The 23686-nt window shown below is 36.8% G+C and overlaps 1 protein-coding gene across 3 annotated transcripts in view; it reads left to right on the top strand.

Moving 5' to 3' along the window:
- FCHSD2 (FCH and double SH3 domains 2) overlaps positions 1-23686 on the top strand; it is a 150696-nt gene that overhangs the window by 46906 nt on the left and 80104 nt on the right. For all 3 annotated transcript variants that reach the window (XM_036426642.2, XM_036426641.2, XM_036426643.2), the window contains one exon: positions 15663-15739. In XM_036426642.2, coding sequence (XP_036282535.1) covers positions 15663-15739 — 77 coding nt within the window. The remainder of the gene's footprint in view (positions 1-15662; positions 15740-23686) is intronic.

Raw genomic sequence — 23686 nt, 5'->3', positions numbered from 1 at the left:
CCAAAGAGCTAGCAGACAAGTCTGTACTCTGTGTAGTTACTCAAGTTTAATATATGAGTAACTAAAATTCAAACTGTGTTGTTGGAGGAGTGATAATTTAACTAACCTGTAGGTAATTGAAATTTATGCATATTGGAACCATGGAAAGTGAGGACTGCCTGCACATTTTTATTTATTTTTCTAGCTTTATCTCACTGTCAAGGGACTACAGTACAGTGTTGAATGAAGGTGGTAAAAGCAATATCCTTGTCTTGTTTCTGGCCTCAAAGGAAGACCTTTTAACCCTTCATCAGTTGCTGTGATATTTGCTGTAAAGTTTTTTAAATATCAACTTTTGGTATTCCCATCTATTCTTAGTTTGCTAAGAATTTTTATCATGAGTGATTTTGGATTTATCAGTTGTTTTATCTAATGAGACAGTTAGATGATTAACTTTCAATTTGTGGCAAATAATATTAATTGATTTTTCCAATGCTAAGTCAATTTTGCATTCTTGGGATGAAACTCAGTCTTGATGTTTTATCTTTTTAATATATTGCTGGATGCCATTTGTTCATGAGTAAATACTGTAATTTTTCTTCTGACATGTTTTCTTCTTGAATTTTGATATCAAGGCTTTATAAAATGAGTTGAGAATATTCTCTTTCCCTTTCGTAAAGATTTTCTCTAAGTTTCTTCATTGTTAGGAAGTTTATTATGGTAAAGCCATATGTGGTCTGGAGTTTTCTTGTGTGAAATTTAATATTAAAGGCATGGGGTATGAAATTCATGCACTTATAGAGGAGAGGTTGTCCCTCAGCCCAGCCTATACCCTCTCCAATCTGGGACCCTTCGGGGAATGTCCAACTGCCAGATGTCCTAAACCAGCAGTCAGACATCCCCCTCACAATCTGGGACTGCTGGATCCTAACCACTCACTTGCCTGCCTGCCTGATTGCCCCTGACCCACTTCTGCCTGCCAGCCTGATCACCCCCTAACCGCTCCCCTGCAGGCCTGATTGACACCTGACTGTTCCCCTGCCAGCTCGATCGCCCCCAACTACCCTCCCCTGCAGGCTCAGTAACTCCCAACTGTCTTCCCGTGCAGGCTTGGTGTCCGCTCCCCCAACAGCCCTCCCTTTCCAGACATCCTACGACAACATGGTGGCAGCCATCTTGTGAGGGTCTGGGGGTCAATTTGCATATTAGCTCTTTATTATATAGGGTTATTTATTCTTTAATGGCAGTATGATCGATGAGTCTCTTGTAAATTTAAAAAATATATATATTTTATTGATTTTTTACGGAGAGGAAGAGAGAGGGATAGAGAGTTAGAAACATTGATGAGAGAGAATCATCAATCAGCTGCCTCTTACACAAACCCCACTGGGGATGTGCCCGCAACCAAGGCACATGCCCTGTCCCGGGATTGAACTCGGGATCCTTCAGTTCGCAAGCTGACGCTTTATCCACTGAGCCAAACCGGTTTTGGCTCTTGTAAATTTTTAAAATCTAAATTCTTTATTGTTTAAAGTATTAAATGAGTCTCCTTTTTTCCTCATTTACTTTTCACTGACCATCCCCACCTACAGGATATGCCCTCATCCCCCTAATATCTGTGTCCATTGGCTTTGCTCATATGCATGCATACAAGTCCTTTGGTTGACCCTCCCGCCTTCCCTCATAGGTTGGACAGCCTGTTCGGTGCTTCTATGACTCTGGTTCTATTTTTGTTCATCAGTTTATGTTGCTCATTATATTCCACAAATGAGTGAGATCATGTGATATTTATCTTTCTCTGACTGGCTTATTTCACTTAGCATAATGTTCTCTAGTCCCATCCATGCTGTTGTAAATGGTAAGAATTCCTTTTTTTTTTTTCTTTCTTTTTTTTTTGGTAGCAGTGTAGTATTCCATTGTGTAAATGTACTACAGTTTTCTAATCCACTCATCTGCTGATGGGCACTTAGACTGTTTCCAATTCTTAGCTATTGTAAATTGTGCTGCTATGAACATAGGGGTGCATATATCCTTTCTGACTGGTGTTTCTGTTTTCTTGGGATATATTCCTAGAAGTGGGATCATTATGTCAAATGGCAGTTCCATTTTTAATTTTTTGAGGAAATGCCAATGGCTACACTAGTCTGCATTCCCACCAGCAGTGCACGAGCGTTCCTTTTTCTCCGCATCTTTGCCAGCACTTGTCGTTTGTCAATTTGTTGATAATGGCCATTCTGACAGGTATGAGATGGTTTCTCATTGTCATTTTGATTTGTATCTCTCTGATGATTAGTGACTTTGAGCATGTTTTCATGTGTCTCTTGGCTTTTTGTATGTCCACTTTTGAAAAGTGTCTTAAGTCCTTGCCCATCTTTTTAATTGGATTTTTTAATCTTCCTTTGGTTAAGATGTATGAGTTCCCTATAATTTTTTTGAACACTAAATATAGTATACCACATTCACTTTTGTCTATCTTTCCCTGCATCAGAATGTATTGAAAACATTTTTTTGTTAATCCTCACCCAAGGATGTTTTTTCCATTGATTTTTAGAGAGAGAGAGTGGGAGAAAGAAAGATAGATAGATAGATAGATAGATAGATAGATAGAGATGATAGATAGATGATAGAGAGACAGAGAGATGTGAGAGAGACACATCGATTGGTTGCCTCCCATACATCCTGACTGGTACTGGGGATTAAAACTATAGCCCAAGTACGTGCCCTTGATTGGGAATCAAACCCGAGACCCTTTGGTGCCAAGGCTGACAATCTAATCATTGGCTTACATTGGCCACCATTGAAAACATTTTTAAACAATTAGGTTTTTCTTCAGAGTGTAAGTTCCTTGAATATAGAAACTGTGACTTACTAATCTGTTTGAATGTAAGGCCAAGGAATGAATGATTGAGTGAATGTTTTAAAGTAAGGATATGATAAATGCTGTAAGAAATGTAAACAGAACACTTACACAAGGAACAATAATTTCAAAACTGTAGCAAAGTCATTTTAAAAATAGTTTTGGGTATGAATTTGTGTCATGGACAGTGGTGTTTTTATATTACCTAAAATCTCATATCTGTAATGCTAGTGAGGTAAAAGAAGTTATCTATTTATGGTTGGTTTAACCTTAACAGTACATGTATTCTTAAACACTTAAAAATATCTTCTTTTAAAATAATATATTTGACACCTATGAAGCACATTATAATCTGTTTATAAGCATTTGAGAAAAAACCCTCCCTAAAATAATATAACATGATTTCTAGAAGTTATTAAGTGCCATATCTGAAGAAGTAGCATCTTAGCTTCTTACTAAATAAAGTAGGTAATGTCCCTTTATTTTATAGAGAGGATTATGGGTGAGTAGGACAAGATAGATAAGAAAAAGGGAGGGGAGGGAGGAAAGACTGGTTTTGAATCTTGTAGAATCAAAAATCCAACAGCAATAATATTTGAAATAACGAATTCCAGAGGGAATTGTAAAATCAGGTTTTAGAGCTGGGGACTTTAAAAGCTGCTATTTAGAAACTAAAAATTCTGATGACTTTCATTAAAATAAAAAAAACAAAAACTTAGATGAGATAGCATCCTACCTAATAAAAGAGTAATATGGAAATTGACCACCACTCTGCCACACCCACAGGCCACGCCCACCAGCCAATCAGAGAGAGTATGCAAATAAACCCAACCAAGATGGCTACAGCCACAGAAAGCAGGAGAGAGGCTAGGGTTTCCCAACCTTTCCGCCTGCCCTTGCTGGCCTAGCCCTCCACTTAAGGCTATAAAGTTTCAATTACAAAAGGTAAACAAATCAAACAGAAATGGCTGTCACCACGGAGCAAGTAGGAGGCTGGGCTCTGCTCCAGGCTACAAAGTTTCAATTGTAGAAGGTAAATAAATTCCAGATACCAGCGCCTCGCCTCCGCTTGGGTCACCAGGGATGTGTGGCTGGCCTGCAAACCACCACAGGCTCCTCACCCAGGCCACCCCATACTCCAAGGGAACCCTCACCCTGATCCGGGACACCCTTCAGGGCAAACGAGCTGGCCCCCACCTGTGCACCAGGCCTCTATCCTATCTAATAAAAGAGTAATATGCAGATTGACCATCACTCCAACACAGAATAGCTGCCCCCATGTGGTCAAAGATGGCTGCCCCCATGTAGACACAAGATGGCCACCACAAGATGGCCAGCAGGGGGGAGGGGGGGGCAGTTGAGAAGGGCCAGGCCTGCAAGGAAGGGAAGTTGGAAGCGATCAATCCTGCAGGGGAGGGCAGTTAGGGGTGACTAGGCCGGCATATGAGGGAAGTTGGGGGCAAACAGGCTGGCAGGGGAGCACTTAGACATCACTCAGGCTGTCATGGGAGTGGTTAGGGGTGATCGGGCTGGCAGGCAGAAGCGGTTAGGGGCAATCAGGCAGGCAGGTGAGCAGTTGGGAGCCAGCAGACCTGGATTGTGGGAGAGATGTCTGACATTTTTCGAGGGGTTCCAGATTGGAGAGGGTGCAGGCTGGGCTGAGGGACACACACACACACACCAGCCCCATGCACAAATTTTGTGCACCAGGCTTCTAGTTAGTTAATAAATGCTAGGGAACAGCATTCCCTCAATCAATGTTGCACTTCAAACTTGATCTTCAGCCTGTTTCCTTTTGCCCCTGGATGAAAAAGAAAAATGCATTACATATATGGAGTAAGAATGGTTTTTACCTCAGCTTAGCCAGAGATTATTTGTTTCATACAGCGCTCAAAGTCATTGCATTACTGTATCTGTCTTATGGTGGGGAAAGGTGTAATCATCAGAGGAGACTTGGTGTTGTGAAGAAGGCAGAGCCCCCTAGCAAGGAGAGCTTAGGGAGAGCATGGAATAAGCTGTGTGTGGTGTTTGAGAAATATAGGATGTCCTCCAAAAATGTGTATACACACTTTGAATAATTATAAAGGTAGTGTTCACTAAAATACATTTCATTTTTTTAAATTGTGCTATCAGTTGTTAGTACGTATACTTTTTGGAAGGCATCCTGCGTACCTCAAACACTAACACACATGCATATTCTCCCCCCAGCCCCCAGTATGTAGCCTTCTTTCATTTAGTAAATATACACTTAGGGTTCTTCCAGGTCTTTTCATGATGTATTTGTATGTGTATGTGTGGGTTTGTATATCTCCCACATATTGTAGTTGTGCCCTTAATGAAAACACTCTGCTTCCAGAAAAAAAAAAAAAAAAAGAAAAAAAAAAACCTTGTTTTTCCACATGACTGCAGAACAATTATAGCTTCTAGGAGCCCTTCTCCTGTTCCTGGGAAAATAGCTGGGTTGGCTGGTATTTGCATAATCGTCTTTAGGGCTATTGTGGGCGGGTTTGGGCTGCTGACACAGAGCTACAGACTGGCCACCTGTCCAGAACAAATGAACTCGGCCTTTGTGCCAACATTATTATCTGTTTCTCCAGTGTTATTTCCAAGTAATGAATAATTTGATTAAATATTATAAAACTATTTAGGAAATATTTGTGTTGAACTTAAATCTTCCATTTTGGGGAGAGATAAATTTTCTGGCTATTTCACTGGCACCAACTATATATTTCCATGTCCCCTCTGGCATAGTTTTGTATCTGCTTTTGTGAAATTATCCTCATGAATATTAATTAGGAATGTGAGAATTTAAAAAGAAACTTCAAAATGATTTGTAGTCATCCTATAAATTATAAATGAAATGTCTGTTTTCTAGGAGTCCATTTCACTTATGTGGAATAATTAATTAAAAATTTAAATTTAACAAAAGAAAAAGAAATTTCCAAGGTCTTGAAATAAGTGAATAATTATTAATTTTCCTTGATAATTAGTCTCATTACTCATTTAGGAAGTTTTTGTCTTAATAATGCACACATTGCTATGTTAACTAATTTTGTTAATCATTGACATTCAGCCTGTGATGGGAAATTTCTCAGTTTTTTAAAAACTTACATGTGATAGTGTTGGTATTTATTGTACATAATAACCAACTGAATTGAATTTTTCATGTTAGAATTAACTTGTTATTGACAGATCCTGTAGTCATACTATATAAGAAAAGTCTCAATATCAAATAAGTGGTCAGTGAATTGGTAACATTTTAAAAAATTACCAGCCGAAACCGGTTTGGCTCAGTGGTAGAGCGTCGGTCTGTGGACTGAAAGGTCCCGGGTTCGATTCCAGACAAGGGCATATACCTTGGTTGCGGGCACATCCTCGGTAGGGGGTGTGCAGGAGGCAGCTGGTCGATGTTTCTCTCTCATTGACCTTTCTGGCTCTCTATCTCTCTCCCTTCCTCTCTGTAAAAAATCAATAAAATATATATTTTTTTAAAAAAATCACCTTTAAAAAAATTACCAGAGTTATTTTTGGGGAAAATTTACATGGTTGTGACAATGATCACTTCTCTTAGTTCTCATTAAATATATAGTAATGAATGAAAGACTGAAAACTGCTAGGAGACATTTAGTACCTGTAGTATATATATCTGGTACTGTATATATTTAATTTCCTTTGATTGTCATAATTATCTTTTGAGATAAATGGTATTGTACTTTTTAAATCTACTTAATTTTTAGCAGTTTTAATTTTACAGTAATTTTGAGCAGGAAGTACGGAGTTCCCATATACCCTCTGTCCCCATACATGCACAGCCTCCCCCATTTTCAACCTACACCAGAGTGGTACATTTGTTACAGCCAATGAATATACATTGACACATCATTGTCACTCAAAACCAACATTGGGGTAACTTTTTAAAAAATAATTCTTTATTGTTGAAAGTATTACATATGTCACCCTTTTTCTCCCATTGACCCCCTCCAGCCTGCTCCCGCCCCAGGCCTTCACTATCTTAGGTCTCTGTTCATGGGTAATGCATATATGCATACAAGATCTTTCTTCCCACCCTCCCCTGCATTCCCTCTGAGATTTTGCACCCTTTCTATGCTTCCATGTTCGTTCATCAGTTTATTTTGTAATTTAGATTCCACATATGAGTGAGATCATGTGATATTTATTTTCTCTGACTGACTTATATCACTTAGCATGATACTCTCAGGTCCCTCCAAGCTGTCTCAAAGGGTAAGAGATTCTTCTTTTTTACTGGTTCATAGTTTTCCATGGCATAAATGTACCACAGCTTTTTTATCCGCTCATCTACAGATGGGCACTTGGGCTGTTTCCAGATCTTAGCTATTGTAAATTGTGCTGCAACTAACACAGCGGTGCATACATTCTTTCTGATTGGTGTTTCGGGTTTCTTGGGATATATTCCTACAAGGCGTATCGCTGGGTCAGATGTGAGTTCTGTATTTAATTTTTTGAGGAAACTCCATATTGCTCTAATAATGGCTGTACCAGTTAGCATTCCCACCAGCAGTGTACTCATGTTCCTTTTTCTCCACATTCTCGCCAGCACTTACCATTTGTTGATTTGTGGTAGCCATTCTGACAGGTGTGAGGTGACACCTCATTGTCGTTTTAATTTGCATTTCTCTGATTATCAGTGATTTTGAGCATTTTTTCATATGTCTCTTGGCCATCTGTATGTCCACTTTGGAGAAGTGTCTATTTAGGTCCTTTGCCCATTTTTTAATTAGATTGTTTTGCTTCCTTTTGTTAAGTTGTATGAGTTCCTTATATATTTTGGATATTAACCCTTTGTCAGATGTATCATTGCCAAATATGTTTTCCCATATTTGGCAATGATACGTCAGAGGGTTCCCTTTTTGTTTTATTGATGTGTTGTTGTTGTTGTTGTTGTTGTTGTTGTTGTTTGCAAAAGCTTTTTATTTTTATGTAGTCCATTGGGATAATTTTTGATGTTGTACATTCTGTGAGTTTTGGCAAATGTATAATAACATGTGCCCAGCATTGTTGTATCATACAGAATAGTTTCACTGCCTTAAAAATCTTCAGTACTCCCCCATTTGTTTCTTCCTGCCCGCCTAACCCATGAAAACCACTGATCCTTTTACTGTCTCCATAATTTTGCCTTTTTGTAATTGCACATTATGTAGCCTTTCAGATCAGCTTCTTTCACACAGTAACATGTGCTTAATTTTCCTCCATGTCTTCTTATAACTCGATAGCTCATTTCTTTTTAGTGCTGAAGAATATTCCATGGTCTGGATGTGCTGCAGTTTATCTGTTCACCTACAAAAGTATTATTCTTATTTTACAGATAATGAGACAAAAGGTGAGATCAAATAACTTGCCCAAGTTCATATATAACTTGGGCAAGTTATATATAATACACGTCATGTCTGAGACCAAAACCCATGATCTAATTAGTGGTCTCACACTATTGGGGTGTACAAAATGATCATATATACAATGAAGGAGTTTTTAGCAGCACTCTATTGTTTTCCTTTGTGTGTTGTACTATACACCAGTTTTCATCTGATTAAGTTGATTCGCAGATGATATTCTCTAAAGTAAACTATTTTGAGATGACTAAGGGTCAAGCACATGAAATTATTTGCTTGCTGATTTGATACATTCCAGTTCTGCTTTGAAGAAGGAACTGCTTTTACAGCTGTCTTTGAGATCAAATGGGCAGTCCAGTCATGCTGACTAATCTAACACTTTTCTTATTGTTAAAAACAACAGCAACTTAGGTTGTTTCCCCTCTCCCACAATTAAAACCTTCATGTCAGAGAGGTATACGTGTCATACAAATAGGTATCAATTAATCTAAGCCTTGAAAAACAACTTTAACAAAAAAAATTTTTTAATTACAAATTTTATGATGTATAGTGACTTCTTAATGTTTTATTGTAAATAAGCTAAAGTTACATGCATTTTGCTCTAAAATTTGATAAGCCATAATTTCTTTTCCATCTGATAATGTTTAAATATTATAAAATTAATTCCGCCAAAGTCAGTTTTGCTAACAAGTAATATTAATTTTTATTAGAAGATGACTATAACACACAGTGAAAAAATTTTGCTTTTTCTTACTAATATCTTCCAGCAGTTTGGACTAAAAATTTCACAAAATGTGGGGGAATGGAAAAACATTCATAAAAGTGTCACCGTCGTTTCTTGGTTAAACAATATAGATCTGAAAAATGGAACCTGTAGTATATATATCTGGTATACTCTCAGTGAAGTAAAAACTATCAAAATAGTAGAGATATGCTAAGTCAGTGCTTTTTAATTAATAAGGTTTTCTCTTAGTTAAAGCTTGCAGGCAAATTTCTTAGGGAATAAATGGAGGGACTCTATAGGAGAAAACAAGACTGGAGGGGGGATCATTGAAGTAAACTAGAAAATGATTAAATAACTGGTATCAAATAGATTTGACCTTGTGCCTCCTGAAGGGAGTATACCTTTTCAGCAAACTTCCAAGTTATTTACACATGTTAGCAACAACATTATATAAACTGAACGTTTAACATTTCCTTTCTGTTAAAGTCCAACAGGATTTATACACATAATTTCTCTTATGAAATTATCATAATATTCAGTAGAGAACTAACTATATTTCAGGCAGGTGACTTTTATGTCTCTTCTGTATATTGAAGGCAAATGCTATGTGTTTTATGTAAATGTAGTGAATTAACTCAAGATGATACATCCCAGTTCAAAGGAAATATCTTTTTAGATGTATTTTTATGATTCTATAATAAGCATTACGATATTAATGGCGCTTTTATTTTAAAACGAGGAAAAGAAAGACGTTGAGAATCTTTCTTAGAGAAAGAGAATAACTTTACGTGAAGCTGCTTTGAGAGTAGCTATCTCCTGAGCACTAAAAAGGGAATTCACTGCGTGTCAGCGTAAATATCAAAGAACAAGTCGAATGCTCACAAGTAAAAATTTGCTCCACCAACCCATCTCCCGCATTTCCCCCACTATTTTTTACATCACCAGTTTTTACCTGAGTTATGCCAAGCCTTTCTTTGTTTTTCATTTGATCAAATTCTTGCTTGTTCTTTCAGATCTAGTTCTAATGCACTTAAGTTTACATAGATTTCCTGACATATCTCACTTTAGGAGAGATAGTGGCTTTTTCTCTTTTCTTATACTTCTGCTAAACCTAGTATTGTTTGTATTATAATCCAACGACCCTTTCTGTAGTTAAGTAGCCAGCAGTATATTTATCCCTGGGGGAGACACCATCATCCCTCCAATTTATATAAAGTCAAAATCCAAAGGTCACTTTTGTTCTCTCCTTTTTTAGCTTTTTCATCACTAGACAATCATGTCAGTTAATTTCCCCCTCACTTTTGAAGGATGGTTTTGCTGGATATATATTCTTAATTAGCACTTTTTTTTTAAGCACTTTTAATATCTGGACCCATTCTGCCTTCCCAGTTTCTGTTGAGAAATCTGATAATCTTATTGGCAAGCCCTTATATGGCAATTTGCTTCTTTCTTACTGCTTTCAAGTATTTCTCTTTGCCCTTTGCTTTTGACACTGGGATTATAATGTGTCTCACTGTAGGTCTCTGGGTTCATCCTACATGGAATTCATTGAGTTTCTTTATATGATCTTTTGTCAAGTTGGGGAACATTTCTGTCATTATTTCTTCATATAATCTCCCTGTACCTGCCCCTCCCTCTTCTTCTAGAACTCCTCTCAGTGTGTGTGTTGGTCAATTTGATGGTGTCCCAAAGGCTCCTTAGGCTCTGTTTACTTTTCTTCAGTGGAAAATAGGGTTGCTACAATGACTGCCCACTTCTCTGTCTCCACCTCCTTGATCAGATCAGCAATCAGAGTGCAGATCCCGAATATTTGGAGGACGGGGCCCTTATTGCTCACCCTACATATAGGCTGCTCCAGGAACAAGTGCTGCCTGCCACTGGGATGAGAGATGGGAGGTAACTACTTCTGAGCTCAATACAGTGATAGGCCAAAATGAACTTCATCAAAGTGCCAATTGTTATATGAGACAAATTCTGCTACTGAGTCTGGCTTGGAGATAAATTCCTGGTGCTTCTTACGCCACTGTCTTCCCAGGATCTTCTCACGCAGTAATCTTCTAATTGGAGATATAACTAAAAAACAAGCAAGTGGAGTGAAAAATGGACAATAAAAAATATTTCAGCCCTAACCGGTTTGGCTTAGTGGGTAGAGCATCGGCCTGCAGACTGAAGGGTCCCAAGTTCGATTCCAGTCAAGGGCATGTACCTTGGTTGCGGGCACATCCCGAGTAGGGGGTGTGCAGGAGGCAGCTTATCAGTGTTTCTCTCTCATTGATGTTTCTTACGCTCTATTCCTCTCCCTTCCTCTCTGTAAAAAAAATCAATAAAACATATTTAAAATATACATATATTTCAGAAGTTTCCTCAAGGGTGGGGGTGAAGTTCTCTGTTACTGTTAAAGTAACTTAAGGGTGATAAAGACAATAATTGTATAATTTACATCAGTTTGAGAAGTATCCAACTTATGTAGTAGGCTTGTTAATTTTTAAACATAATTTGCATAATGCTGGCAATTTCATGACAGAAAGTTATAGAATATAGACATCATAGTTTCCTATAATTTTGTGGAGCCATCTGAATGTTAGGAAGAAATAGATACAGAATAACCTGTACGAGAGGCATGGAGCACACTCCTGCTCAGCTTGCTGTTGTAAATGGTCAGAGGGTTAAGCTATCAGTCCATTTCCTACAGTCTACTGAATAGTGGCTTTCTTTGTGTTTCTTCACTTGTTAGAGCAATACTGAGAGATAAAACAAAGCAAGTCTTACATCAGACACTGATGGCTTTTTAAAAAGTTGGAATGGGATGTTATTGGATGTTCCAAAGAGTATATTTATAGTAACTTTCTATGGAAACCACTGCTCCAGAGTAAACTGTATTTGGAAATCAAATCAACATATATCAGTGATGCTCAGGTGAACATAAATACATATTATATGTCTAGTGCACCAGTTTTAAAGAGTAATGTTGTTGGCTGGGGGAATGATTTTTTTTTTAAACCCACTTTTTAAAACAGTCATACCTTTATTTTCCTTAGACACTTAATTGAAGTGGATTTTATTTCTATATAAATAAACCTTTTATTTATAAGATGTGGTTTTAAGCATAACATAAAAAGGAAACAATTAAGTATAGAATGCTTTCTGAGGCATGAAATGTTATTTAGGACTTTTTCTATAATGGCCACGGAGTATTTCTTGAGCGTCCATGCAGATGAGGTCTTGAACAGCTGCACGAAGCACACAGAAGTTCTGATTCCTGCCTCTGTGAACTGACTTGAATAAAGTCTTTCATCTAAAGGTCTCACTGTTTGTCTATTTCATGAATCCCTCATCTCATCTCTGAAGGGCTCATTCAGTTTAATACAGTTCAACTTTGTAGGGGAGAGCTCTAGACTTTGTTGTTGTGACTTATAATGCACAAAAAAGATAGGTTAAAGTAACTTAAGAATTCTTTAAAGAATTAGATAAAACCCAAGCTAAAATGATGGGATTTGGGGAAAAAGGGGCAAAGATTTAGAATAGGGATTCTAATTAAATTTTAATTATGTGATCTTAAGTAAATTCTGTATACTTTTAGTGTCAAATTTCTCTGTGGTTATAACAAAGCCTAACAGAGTTCAGAGGAATAAATGTTTTGAAATGCTTGTTAGGTTCATTTGTTTTATATAATTCAGTCCTCATTATATCTCATATTCTGTATTAAGTATTCTGTAACAACTTTAGCAATGATTAAACGGAAAAAGTCACTATTTTACCATTTAGATGTAATTTGTTAAGTAAATTTCAGATGATCTTTTCTTTCTCTGTGTACTTATATCACATATTGCCATTTATTTGGCAGTAACCTATGTATTGCCTCCCATTTTACCCTATCTACTTCTTACATCTGTTGACATATTATGAGTTCTTTGAACTGGACTCATTTGAACCTTCACAAAATGTAATGTGTAGTGCTAAATATGGGGTAAACTTCTGTTGTTTTTTTTCATTGCTCTTTAGTATACATTCGTATTTTCCTCCAATAGTAGAGAATGTCAAATTTGACTCTAATTTTACTATGGAAATTATTATATTAAAACTACCTGGTCATAAGCTTAGAAATCTTTTGTAATTCCCTGCTCCCCCCCCCCCCCCCGCCCCCTTTGAGCATATGAAAATTAGGATCCTTGGAATTTTTTTTTTCCCCAGGGAAATTTTGATCCAAACATTTCTAACTGAGAATGGCAAAAACACAAAAGGAGTTTGGGCATTTTACATTAGAAATAAAATAATGTAGGTGGCATTTATTCATGCAGTCAGTGAATATTATTGCCATCTCCTAAATGTTAGGCTCTTTGCTGCTGTAGCCGAGAGACATAGTGATTTTTTTTTTAAAGACAAGATTTCTTTCTGATGGAGTTTATCGTCAGTAAACAGACAAAAACTGGTGCAGTAGATATATAATATGTATTATGTTTATCTGAGTGTCACTGATATATAATGTTGCTTTAAACCAGACAGTAGCAGTGTAATAAGGATTATGAATGATTAGGGTGGTATGAGAAAGTAACTGGCTGAAAGGTGAGCTAGTACTTTGTATATGGTGATTAGAAAAGGCCTCTTAGAGAAAAGTACAAAGTAAGACCCAAAGGATAAGGAAGTGCCTAAATTGTGGTCTTTAAATGTGGTTTCTCCCTGAAAGGATTCAGAATTCCTTGGAAAACTAGCTTAACCAAAGATCTATAATAAGAACTATAAAAGAAACCCTCAAAGTCTAGTGGGGTCATGATATGGGAGCCAACGTGGAGGGGACTCCCACTGATCACAGATGTAACAATTAGCGCATGAAAAGAGTAACGACTACAATAAATTCAAACACATCTTTTACTCAAAGTATATGAGTTCATGTTACTTTAAAATTCATTCTTCACCTTAGGATCAAAATTGGACAATCAAATATTTATCTTGCCTTTCCTCTGAGATAACAAAATAGTTCAACAAGAAATAGTTCTTTAAAAAGAATTCAAGCTACCAGTCAGTGAAAGAGAGACACCACATGACCTCACTTATTTATGGATGATAAAGAACATCATAAACTGAAGAACCAAAAGATAGATATAGAGACAGTAAAGCAACAAGCAGACTGTCAAATTACAGCGGGGAGGTTGGGGAGATCTGGGTGAGATAAGAGATCAACAGAAGGACTTGTATACATGCATATAAGTACAACCAATGAACACAAAACTCTGGGGAGGGAGGGTATGTACGGGGGGAGGGCAAAGGTATATGTACAAAAATAATAATTTAATTAAATATATATAAATATAAATATATATATATATATATGAATTCAAGCTAGTAAATGCAGAAAGAATGATAATCTATTTTAATAGAGTAGGCAGTGAAACTTCTCACATTTTCATATATGCTTTTGAAAAATTTTTAAATCATTTTAAAGGAGGGGCAGTGAGAATTCAGCCAGTAGGAACGGAAGTGGTGGAAAGATGTTTTCTGAAAATAGGATCAGTATGAACAGGGTGCAGAAGTGAAAAAATACTGCACATGTTCGGGGAAAACTTAGTAATTGAGTTTCCCAAAGTACACATTGTGTAAGTGGCAGTATTGTGGATATGCAGTTTTATGTGACTTCTCAGAATTCACAGTTCCTAGAAATAAAGAAACCAGACTCTTACCAAGTTCAGGAGGAACTTGAGATTCAAGGAGCTTCTCTACATTTCCTCCTGCCCTTTGGCTATTGAAATAGTAAACAGAAGAATTCAGCAATGGATTTAATGAAGCCAAGTTGATTTGGCAGCAGACCTTAGTAAATAGGTACCCTAGAGAGAGAGCAGCATTAATTTTTCTTGGGCAACCTCTGCTAAGAGTATGCACTTTATTAATGTGATTGTTCTTCATCTCAGCATTTTATCGATTCTTCTTAAAGTTGTATGTATAGAGATGAGCATCCCAAAGTTAATGATTTCTAATCCATTGCATCAGTCCCTGGTGTAGTGTTAGAGGACCATGTATGTTCCCATCTAAAGGTAATATGCTCTGTGTTTAAAGTGAGTAGTTTAACCTAACTTGCCAGCAAAATAGTCTTCTCTGTTCAAATCTTGATACTCACCATACCTATTATAGATAAATATTCTGTTTTGTTCAGGTTCATGTTGTGTTGATAACAGTAATTGGGTATATCTCTTTGTAAAGCCAATTTTCTTTTTCAGTTGAAGTGGTTTGTGCCATGGTATTGTTTAAAAAGTGAAAACCCCTTTAAATCTTTCTTGATAAGTATTGGTATAGAATATTTGTTGATTTTATAAGCCAATGTGTATTTGTCTGCTCCAAGTTGAATGTATTACTACCTGGTATTTAGAAATGCAGTACAAGTCACAGCAGAGGACTGGTGGGAAATTGAGATGTCAAGCTGTGTAATCAGAGCTTTGTGGAGATGACAACTGTGTTCCCTGTGATATACCAGGGCTAGTTTGTTTCCATGGCTGGTGAAGTAAAAAGCATATCAATTTTCAGTTTTCTCATAATTATACTCACTGTTTTCCTTAAAACGGAGATTAGAAGACTGTAACAATAATGAAATAAGTTATAGTGTTCTACCATTCAACATTGATTCTTTACTTCAGAATTAAATTTATATTTGGAAAGATGGGATTTGCTAAGTACTGTATTTAAGGAAAGAAGTCTCCTTCTGGCACAATACTTATTCTATAAAATATGTGTATTTTTTAAACAGGGTATCCAGAAGTTGGCTAGTCAATATCTGAAGAGAGATTGGCCTGGAATAAAAGCTGATGATCGGAATGATTACAGGTAACTTAAGTAGATCTTGCCTGTTGTTTTTATTTATCTATTTCTTTATTATTTTTAAAGACTTTATTGTTGAGAGTATTATAGATGTGCCCCCTTTTCCCTTCATTGTCCCCCTCTACTCAGTTTCTGCCCTTCCCCTTTGTTTTAAAAATCAGTCTCACTGAGAGCCATGTCACAGAGAGGGTCATGTAGACTCTAGTTAAAAAAACACACAAAACTTCTTTTTCTGCTGTTTTTAGATGTAATTTAAAAATTATAAAAAATGTTAATCTTTTACAATACATGTAATCTATATAAAGAGATCATTTTATGTCTTAGACTAATATTGCATTTTTAAATTAATTAATGCCCACATATTGAATTTAAGAGAGTGGAGGATAATGAGGCATTATTTCCTCAGCAACCTATAGATGAAACACATTGAAACAATAATGAAACAAGATTGAAATAATGAAACAAGTAATGTTCTACCATGATCACTGATTCTTTATTTTGAAACAAATTATAAATTTGAAAAGATGGGGTTTTGTGAGTTTAAGAGAAAAGAGTTTCTAAGTTTGTTTATTTGTTTGTTGCTTAAAAACAGATTGACTGATTATTTGATTTAAAAAACAAGAATCCAGAAATTGGCTAGTCAATATCCCACATACACATCTTAAAGAAGGTAGATGACAATAGAATATAAATTCTGTCCTCAGTAACCTATAGATATCTTTAAAGTATTTACAACTTTGTTTAGAAGTTAATATTTTTTGAGATTAATTTAGAAATATTTATTGGCATTTGTGCTTAAGATTTAGCATTGTGGGAAACAGAAGTCAAAGACAGATTTCAGAGTTTGTTGTCTGGTTGGAGTTAAGACTAATGTCCATGAAATAGTAGCAGAAAAATCAGAGTAATTAAGAACTTATATTAAAGTGGGTGGTTGAGTCTGTGTGTGAAATCAGGCGAGCAGTTGGGATCCAGCAATCCTGGATTGTGAGAGGGATCCCAGATTGAGAGGCTGCAAGCTGGGCTGAGGGACATCCCTCTCCAGCCCCATGCACGAATTTCATGCACCAGGACTCTAGTAAGTAATAGATCCATATAGTTGCTACATCTATAAAAGTCTAAGCGACCATTAGGATGAAACGTCCGGTTGCTATGATACGCACTGACCACTAGGGGGCAGATGCCCAATGCAGGTGCTGCCCCCAATCCACAGGCCCCAATTGCCAATGGGGCCTGCTGGCCACTCTCCTGGTCCCTCCCCGCAGCTGGCAGGTCCTGATCACTCGATCAGGACCAGGCCCCATGCTGGGACGGAGAACTAATATTGCATTTTTAAATTAATTAATACCCACGTATTGAATTTAAGAGAGTAGAGGATAATGAGGCATTATTTCCTCAGCAACCTATAGATAAAACACATTGAAACAATAATGAAACAAGATTGAAATAATGAAACAAGTTGGGGGTGGTTGGCGGCAGACACAAGCAGCAAGGGAAGAAGGAGGGGGAAGGCAGGGAACCTGATTGGTCCTGATTGCTGGCCAGGTCTAGGGACCCCAACTGTGCACAAATTTCGTGTACTGAACCTTTAGTAGAATAATAAAGGAAAACAGGGAAATAAACAAAAATAGAGACATTGACATACATAAAAATTATATAGTCTTTTATATATACTGTAAAGCTAAGTGTGAGGTTATATGCATTACTCAAGATCACACAAATACTTAAACATGCATGCATTCGTGCATTCATTCAGCCATTCTTTATCCACAAGATAGATGTGATCTCTCTGCTACATGTTAGCTGTGGAAGTAGATTTTAGGGTTGGACTATAGGAAATGGTGCCTGTGCTGAAGGAGCTTATAGGAGACAGGCACTATAAACAGTTGCAGTATTCAGTAGTAGTATAGGTGCATTGCAACGGCAGAGGAAAATGAGGCTTCTAAAGCCGAATTTTAAAGGATGTGCAGAGTTTGCCAGGGTTGTGCAAAAGGAATTCTAAGCAGGAAAAATTTCTTAAAAGCATGGAGGCATGAGAAAATGTAAATGTTAGGTAACAGTGAGCAGTTATGTGTGGCTGGTGTGAAGTACGTGGGTTGGAGGGTGAGAAGAATTGTTGGAGGATACAAAAATAGGCCTCATGAAGGACTTTAGATATCACAGTTCCATTGAAGAATTTCCACAAAAGGAATCACATGTTCAGCCTCACTTAGTAGTAATATGAAAGTGGATTAGAGGGATGTGAAGAAGAATTTGTAAAGAATAGAATTGCAAGAATTTAATCCCTTGTCTCATACTTGAACCCGGAAATTATAGTAGAAAGTAGATTGTAGGGGAAATTTCAGATATACTTAGAAAATGAAAACTAGAGAATTTGGAATTGATTTGGCAGAGGGTTCGTGTGTGTTTTTTTTGTTGTTGTTTTTTGTTTGTTTGTTTTGTGTGTGTGTGTAATTTGTTTTGAGACAAACTATAAAATATTTTCTATAGTTATGAAACTATAAAATAGTTTTCTCAATATCTAAAATAGCTCTTGGAATATAGAAAGCACTTGATCAGTGTCTGCTGGCTGAAGAATGCAGTAGAGGGAAAAAGAGAAAGAGAAAGGGCTATAGAATGACTCCTCAGTTTTTTAACTTAGGCATCATTGAGGATGGTTGTACTGTTATGAAAAAAAAACAAAAAACAGTAGAGAGAAATCAGGATCAAGAGTGAGAATAGCAATTGCCAATTTTTTGTTTGTTTATTAGAGTTTGTTTTCATTCTAGTCAATAAAAATTTCCCTTTTAACTTTTTAAAACATTTGTATTGGTAGTTTATAAATTCTTGCCCAAGAAATGCATGTTTGTAGCATGTGTAACAGTATTAGCCCCCACTTTTCCCAAGCTTCTTCCACTCATATTTATACTCCCCCAGAGTAATTGCTGCTAAAAGCATGTGGTCTTTTCTTCCATATTTTCTGGTGTGATCCATACACAGTTTTGCTGTTTTTAACAGAACTGGAATCATTATATACATACTAGAGGCCCGATGTACAAAATTTGTACAAGGGGCTTGGCCTTTGAGGCCCAGACTGCCTGGTGGCCCTGCCCCCACCCACTGGTCATTCAGGAAGGTCTTCTGCTGTCTGGTCTAATTTGCATATTAGCTCTGTATTGTATAGGATGTTTCCGTAATCTCTCCTCTGCTTATACACTCACTTAAGGGGATTTTATGCCAGTACATTCAGGCTGTGCTGGTGCCATAGTATGAGTAAATTGTAGTTTCGTTATTCATTTCTCTGTTGGTGGTTATTTAGTTTATTACTATTGCAAATAATGCTGCAGTGGGTAACTCATGTATACATACAGTTATGTCTTTGTGGACTATGAAAGTATTTATAGAGTAAATTTGTAGAGGGGGAAATGCTGGGTCAAAGGGGTTATATATTTAAAACGTTAGTGTTGTAAATTATCCTTCATAAACTCTGTCAATATACGGGATGGGGCAAAAGTAGGTTTACAGTTGTGCAGTTGTGGGTATGCAAAACACAGAATTTATTTTGTATTATTATTTGTTAATTATTGTATTATTTTCCATACGAACAACTGTAAACCTATTTTTGTACACACACACACACACACACACACACACAAACATATATATTACATTTCTTCATATTTGATTACAAATTGCCTATTCCTTTTCATTTTTTACCAATAGGGCATGTGATAAAACTTTTTAAAAAATTGCCAGCCTGATAATACATGCAGCATTTAATGCCATTAAACTATCTCCATTTGTCTAGAAACTGAACTTCTGGAACACTACTTTTTTCTTGGTCCTTTTTTTTAAAATCTTTGAGGGCAGCTTTTTATTCTGTCTTTGTCTGTCCAGGCTGCTATAACAAAATTCCATAGACGGGTGGCTTATAAACAGCAGAAGTTTATTTCTCACAGTTCTGCAGGATGGAAGTCTGAGATATGGTCTTTTGTGAATTGCAAACTTCCCAACTTCTGATTTGTCCTCACAAAGGGTTTGGGAGCTCTGTGGGGTCTCTCTTATAAGAACTAATCTGCTTTATGACTAAATAAATCCCCAAAAGCATTATCTCCTAATAACATCACCTTTGGGGATAGGATTTCCACGTATGAATTGCGGGGGTGAGGATGGGAGAGTTTACAAACATTCAAACCATAGCAAGAACTTTCTGTGTAAATGTTTCTTCAAGTTCCCTCAGTGCTCTAGTGGCCTTAGGTACTCTTTATATCCCCATCTCTAAATATTGCCTATAAATTAGTAATGATCAGATGCTTTATTAAGTCTTCATCTTGGGAACCAAAAAGTCAGCTGCCTCCAACTTTCACTTCTTTCTAGATCTTTTTATATTGTTGTTGTTTTTAAGAATGTTAAGTTGCTGTTTCTCTGCTTGGTCGTTGCTTTTCACATTTGCCACAATACTAGTAACTATCTATAGGCCTTTTACTTCGCTGCTTGAAAATCTTCTATTGTTTCTTCTTCCCAATAGGATAAAATAAAATAAAATAATTTAAAAAAAAATATTCAAAACCATGGAGAAACCTGGCTTCAAATTACCTTTCTTTCTTTGTCTGCTATTTCTCCTTTCATCCTTGATTCCCAGCCCTTGGTTCCTTGCAGTTGTATTGCAGTTCATATCACACCTCAACTGAACTGCAGTCAGTCATCCTCCCTGCCCTACTGGTTGCCTAGGTTCAGGATATTCTCCCCTCCTACCAAGAACAATAATACTTGAATGCTTGCTTGCTTGCTTGCTTGTTTGTTTGTTTGTTTATTTAAAATATGTTTTTATTGATTTCAGAGAGTAAAGGAGAGAGAGATAGAAACATCAATGATGAGAGAGAATCGTTAATCGGCTGCTCCCTGCGCACCCTCCAGTAGGGGTTGAGACCATAACCCAGGCATGAGCCCCCACTAAGAATCAAACCATGACCTTCTTCATGGACCGATGCTCAATCACTGAGCCACACCAGCCAGGATGGATACTTATTTATTAAACACCATGCTTTTTCCTTGTTATCAGTTACTGTATAAATTAATCTTAGATTATGAACTTATCACACTTCTAGGATCTGTTTGATGTGTGGTGCTATATTTCTGGGCCTGGGTTTGAGATGAGAGGAGAAGGTAGATAATAGTTATCTAGAAGAGTGAGATAATAAGTGGATTAGAGGAATAGAGGATTGCTGGATAGTAACACAAACGCGGTAGTGGAATTTATTAACTTCAATTTATAGTGAGAACAAGCAGCGTGATTATGGTTTTCTCAGAAACATTCTGCACAGACATCGATATGATATAAACAGGATTTTGGATTTAACCAGTGTTGGAACTTGTGGATTGTAATGATGAAAAGAGAAGGGAGCAAGGGCAGTAAGAGTGTACATGAGGAAGTAATTATAATGGTGAACATGAGCCAGGCCGGTTAAGGAGCTAAGAAAGGAGATCATGACAGGTTTGAAGACTGTAGGAAGGGGGTAGGATCAAATGGATTGTGGGTGTTCTGATGGGGTTGAGTAATTGTTAAGAGTCAGAATCCTAAAGGGAATGAGGGCCAAAACCGGTTTGGCTCAGTGGTAGAGCGACGGTCTGTGGACTGAAGGGTCCCGGGTTCAATTCCGGTCAAGGGCATATCTCCAGTAGGGGGTGTGCAAGAGGCAACTGATCAATTACTCTCTCTCATCGATGTTTCTAACTCTCTATCCCTCTCTCTTCCTCTCTGTAAAAAATCAATAAAATATATTTTAAAAATAAAGAAAGAATAAAATAAAGGGAATGAGGGCTAACAGGAGTTATTGATCAGCAAATAGATAATTAATTAGAGTTAGAGCAGAGAGATAACAGCAAAGTCTAGGGCACATGTGTCAAACACAAGGCCCTCGGGCCAAATCCGTCCTGCGGGCCAAATCCGTCCCGCCAGGCCTTGCAATGTGGCCCGCACCGCGCTGTCATCACTGCGTTTCCATCACAATGACAGTTTATGACTGTTCAGTAAACCATTCGGCCCGCGATTTAGGCTGGATTTTAGATTTTGGCCCCTTCTCTGATTGAGTTTGACACCCCTAGTCTAGGGTATGACCATGGGAGTGCAATTTCCAAGTGAATAGCCTCAGACAAATTTCACAACCCTTCTCTTTTCTTCTCTGCAAAATGGGCTTGCAAAGTGCGGATAATGCCTGTCTTACAAAGTTATCATGATGATTAAATGGTATGATAAATGTAAACTACATGACTCAGTGACTATCATGTGATACGTTCTTAAAATAATTTCTTTTCTTTCTTTTGTAATTTTGAGCTGCATTTCCTGACCTGAGCAGAATAGTAAAATACCATACATGCTTGATACCTTTCCTTTTGCTTCAAAATTACTTATATGAAGTAGTATAATAAGTAGTATAAGATATATATTAAATCACCATACAAGCCATTATTATTTTTCCCCAGTCAGAATGAAAACACCACTAGCTTAGAATACCACTACTGTGTTAACAAGAAGTGCTTCTCTTTTATAATTCTGCTACTGTTGCTATTTATTCACTTAAAAGAATCCGTGTGCCACATCATTTGCGTGTAATTATTAAAATAGCCCTGTGAGTTACATTGTGCAGGTATTTTTGTTATTGCTTTGTTTGCTAGTTGGGGAACTGAAAGTAAAGTGAAAAGTTACATATAATTATATTGCTTAAACTAGATCTTGAACCCAGGTCTTCTGACAAACTAGTAACTGAATTCTGTATTTCCCAGGGTATCTCACTGTTGAGAATATGATTGCCTACTATAGATCTGTTACTCTATAAAGATATCCTTTTAAACTGTTTAATGAGATTTTTTTATTGTATAAGCCTCATTGTACAGTAAAATGAATATATAAAATGGATTTATATATTCACCCATTTCTTTTTTTCATTCATTGCATAATTATTATAATCTTTTTAAATGGTAGGCCATGTGCTAGGTCCTAGAAATATAATAGTGAAAAAGACATACACCCCTGCCTTCATGAAAATTTCAATATAGTGAGAAGGGCAGGCAATTACATAACACTGTTTATAATTGAAGGGAAAGTGCTCAAGACAAATGAACAAATAACGGAGAGGGACTTGACTGAGTTTGTGGGTCGGCTTGGTGGTGATCATAAAAGACTTTCCTAAGGAAGCTGCATTTAAGCCAAGATTTGAAGGATGAACTACAGCCATCTAGGTCAGCGTTTTCCAACTATTGTGCTGCAGCACATCGATGCGCCGCAAAAATTTTAAAAACAATTTAGTCAGGGGTGCTGACCTCTTTTCCCTTAGATAGTTAAATTTAAAAAGTGACAACAACCGACACAATAGCCATCTGGTGTGAATGAATTAAAATTATACCTATTTTTGTGAGATTAACAAAATATGTTTTCTTGTTTTTATTAGGATTTTAACATAAATTAATAGATTATAATAACATAGTACTGAGCTTTTGATACTTTGAGGAGATCAGTTATTTGGACTGCTTTGGAGGTCCTGTGTGAGTTCACACCCAGGTTGCACTGATTGTCATGTAGTAAGGCCTTTGAGGAAATTGATTTTGCTGTTCTTTAACTCCATCAGTGCTTTTATGCTGATAGTTTTTGCTAGCACACTACACTGAATCTTTTTTTCCAAAGATTCATTTATTTTTTATCTAAATAAATGAATATTTCCATCTAAATTGATTCATTTGACATATTGCAAAAACTAATTATTTACACAAATTAATTATTTCCTTGGTTGAAAAATAGTTTCAAGATGTTTTAGTTCCAATTACGATGGGGGCCCAGCTAATTTTTCTTTTGTTTTCACAAATCATCCATTGGACCCTCCCCAGCTAGCATTTTAAGTAGCATAATGCCCTATACATTGCTATAGTCAAAAATTACGAGACATAGGAAAGGAAATTTGAGGAGATTAATGTTGTAATCTA

Source organism: Pipistrellus kuhlii, unplaced genomic scaffold (assembly GCF_014108245.1).
Source record: "Pipistrellus kuhlii isolate mPipKuh1 unplaced genomic scaffold, mPipKuh1.p scaffold_m20_p_9, whole genome shotgun sequence".
NCBI lineage: Eukaryota > Metazoa > Chordata > Mammalia > Chiroptera > Vespertilionidae > Pipistrellus > Pipistrellus kuhlii.
The sequence above is the reverse complement of the archived record's forward strand: the minus strand, read 5'-3'. Positions and strand labels throughout refer to the sequence as shown.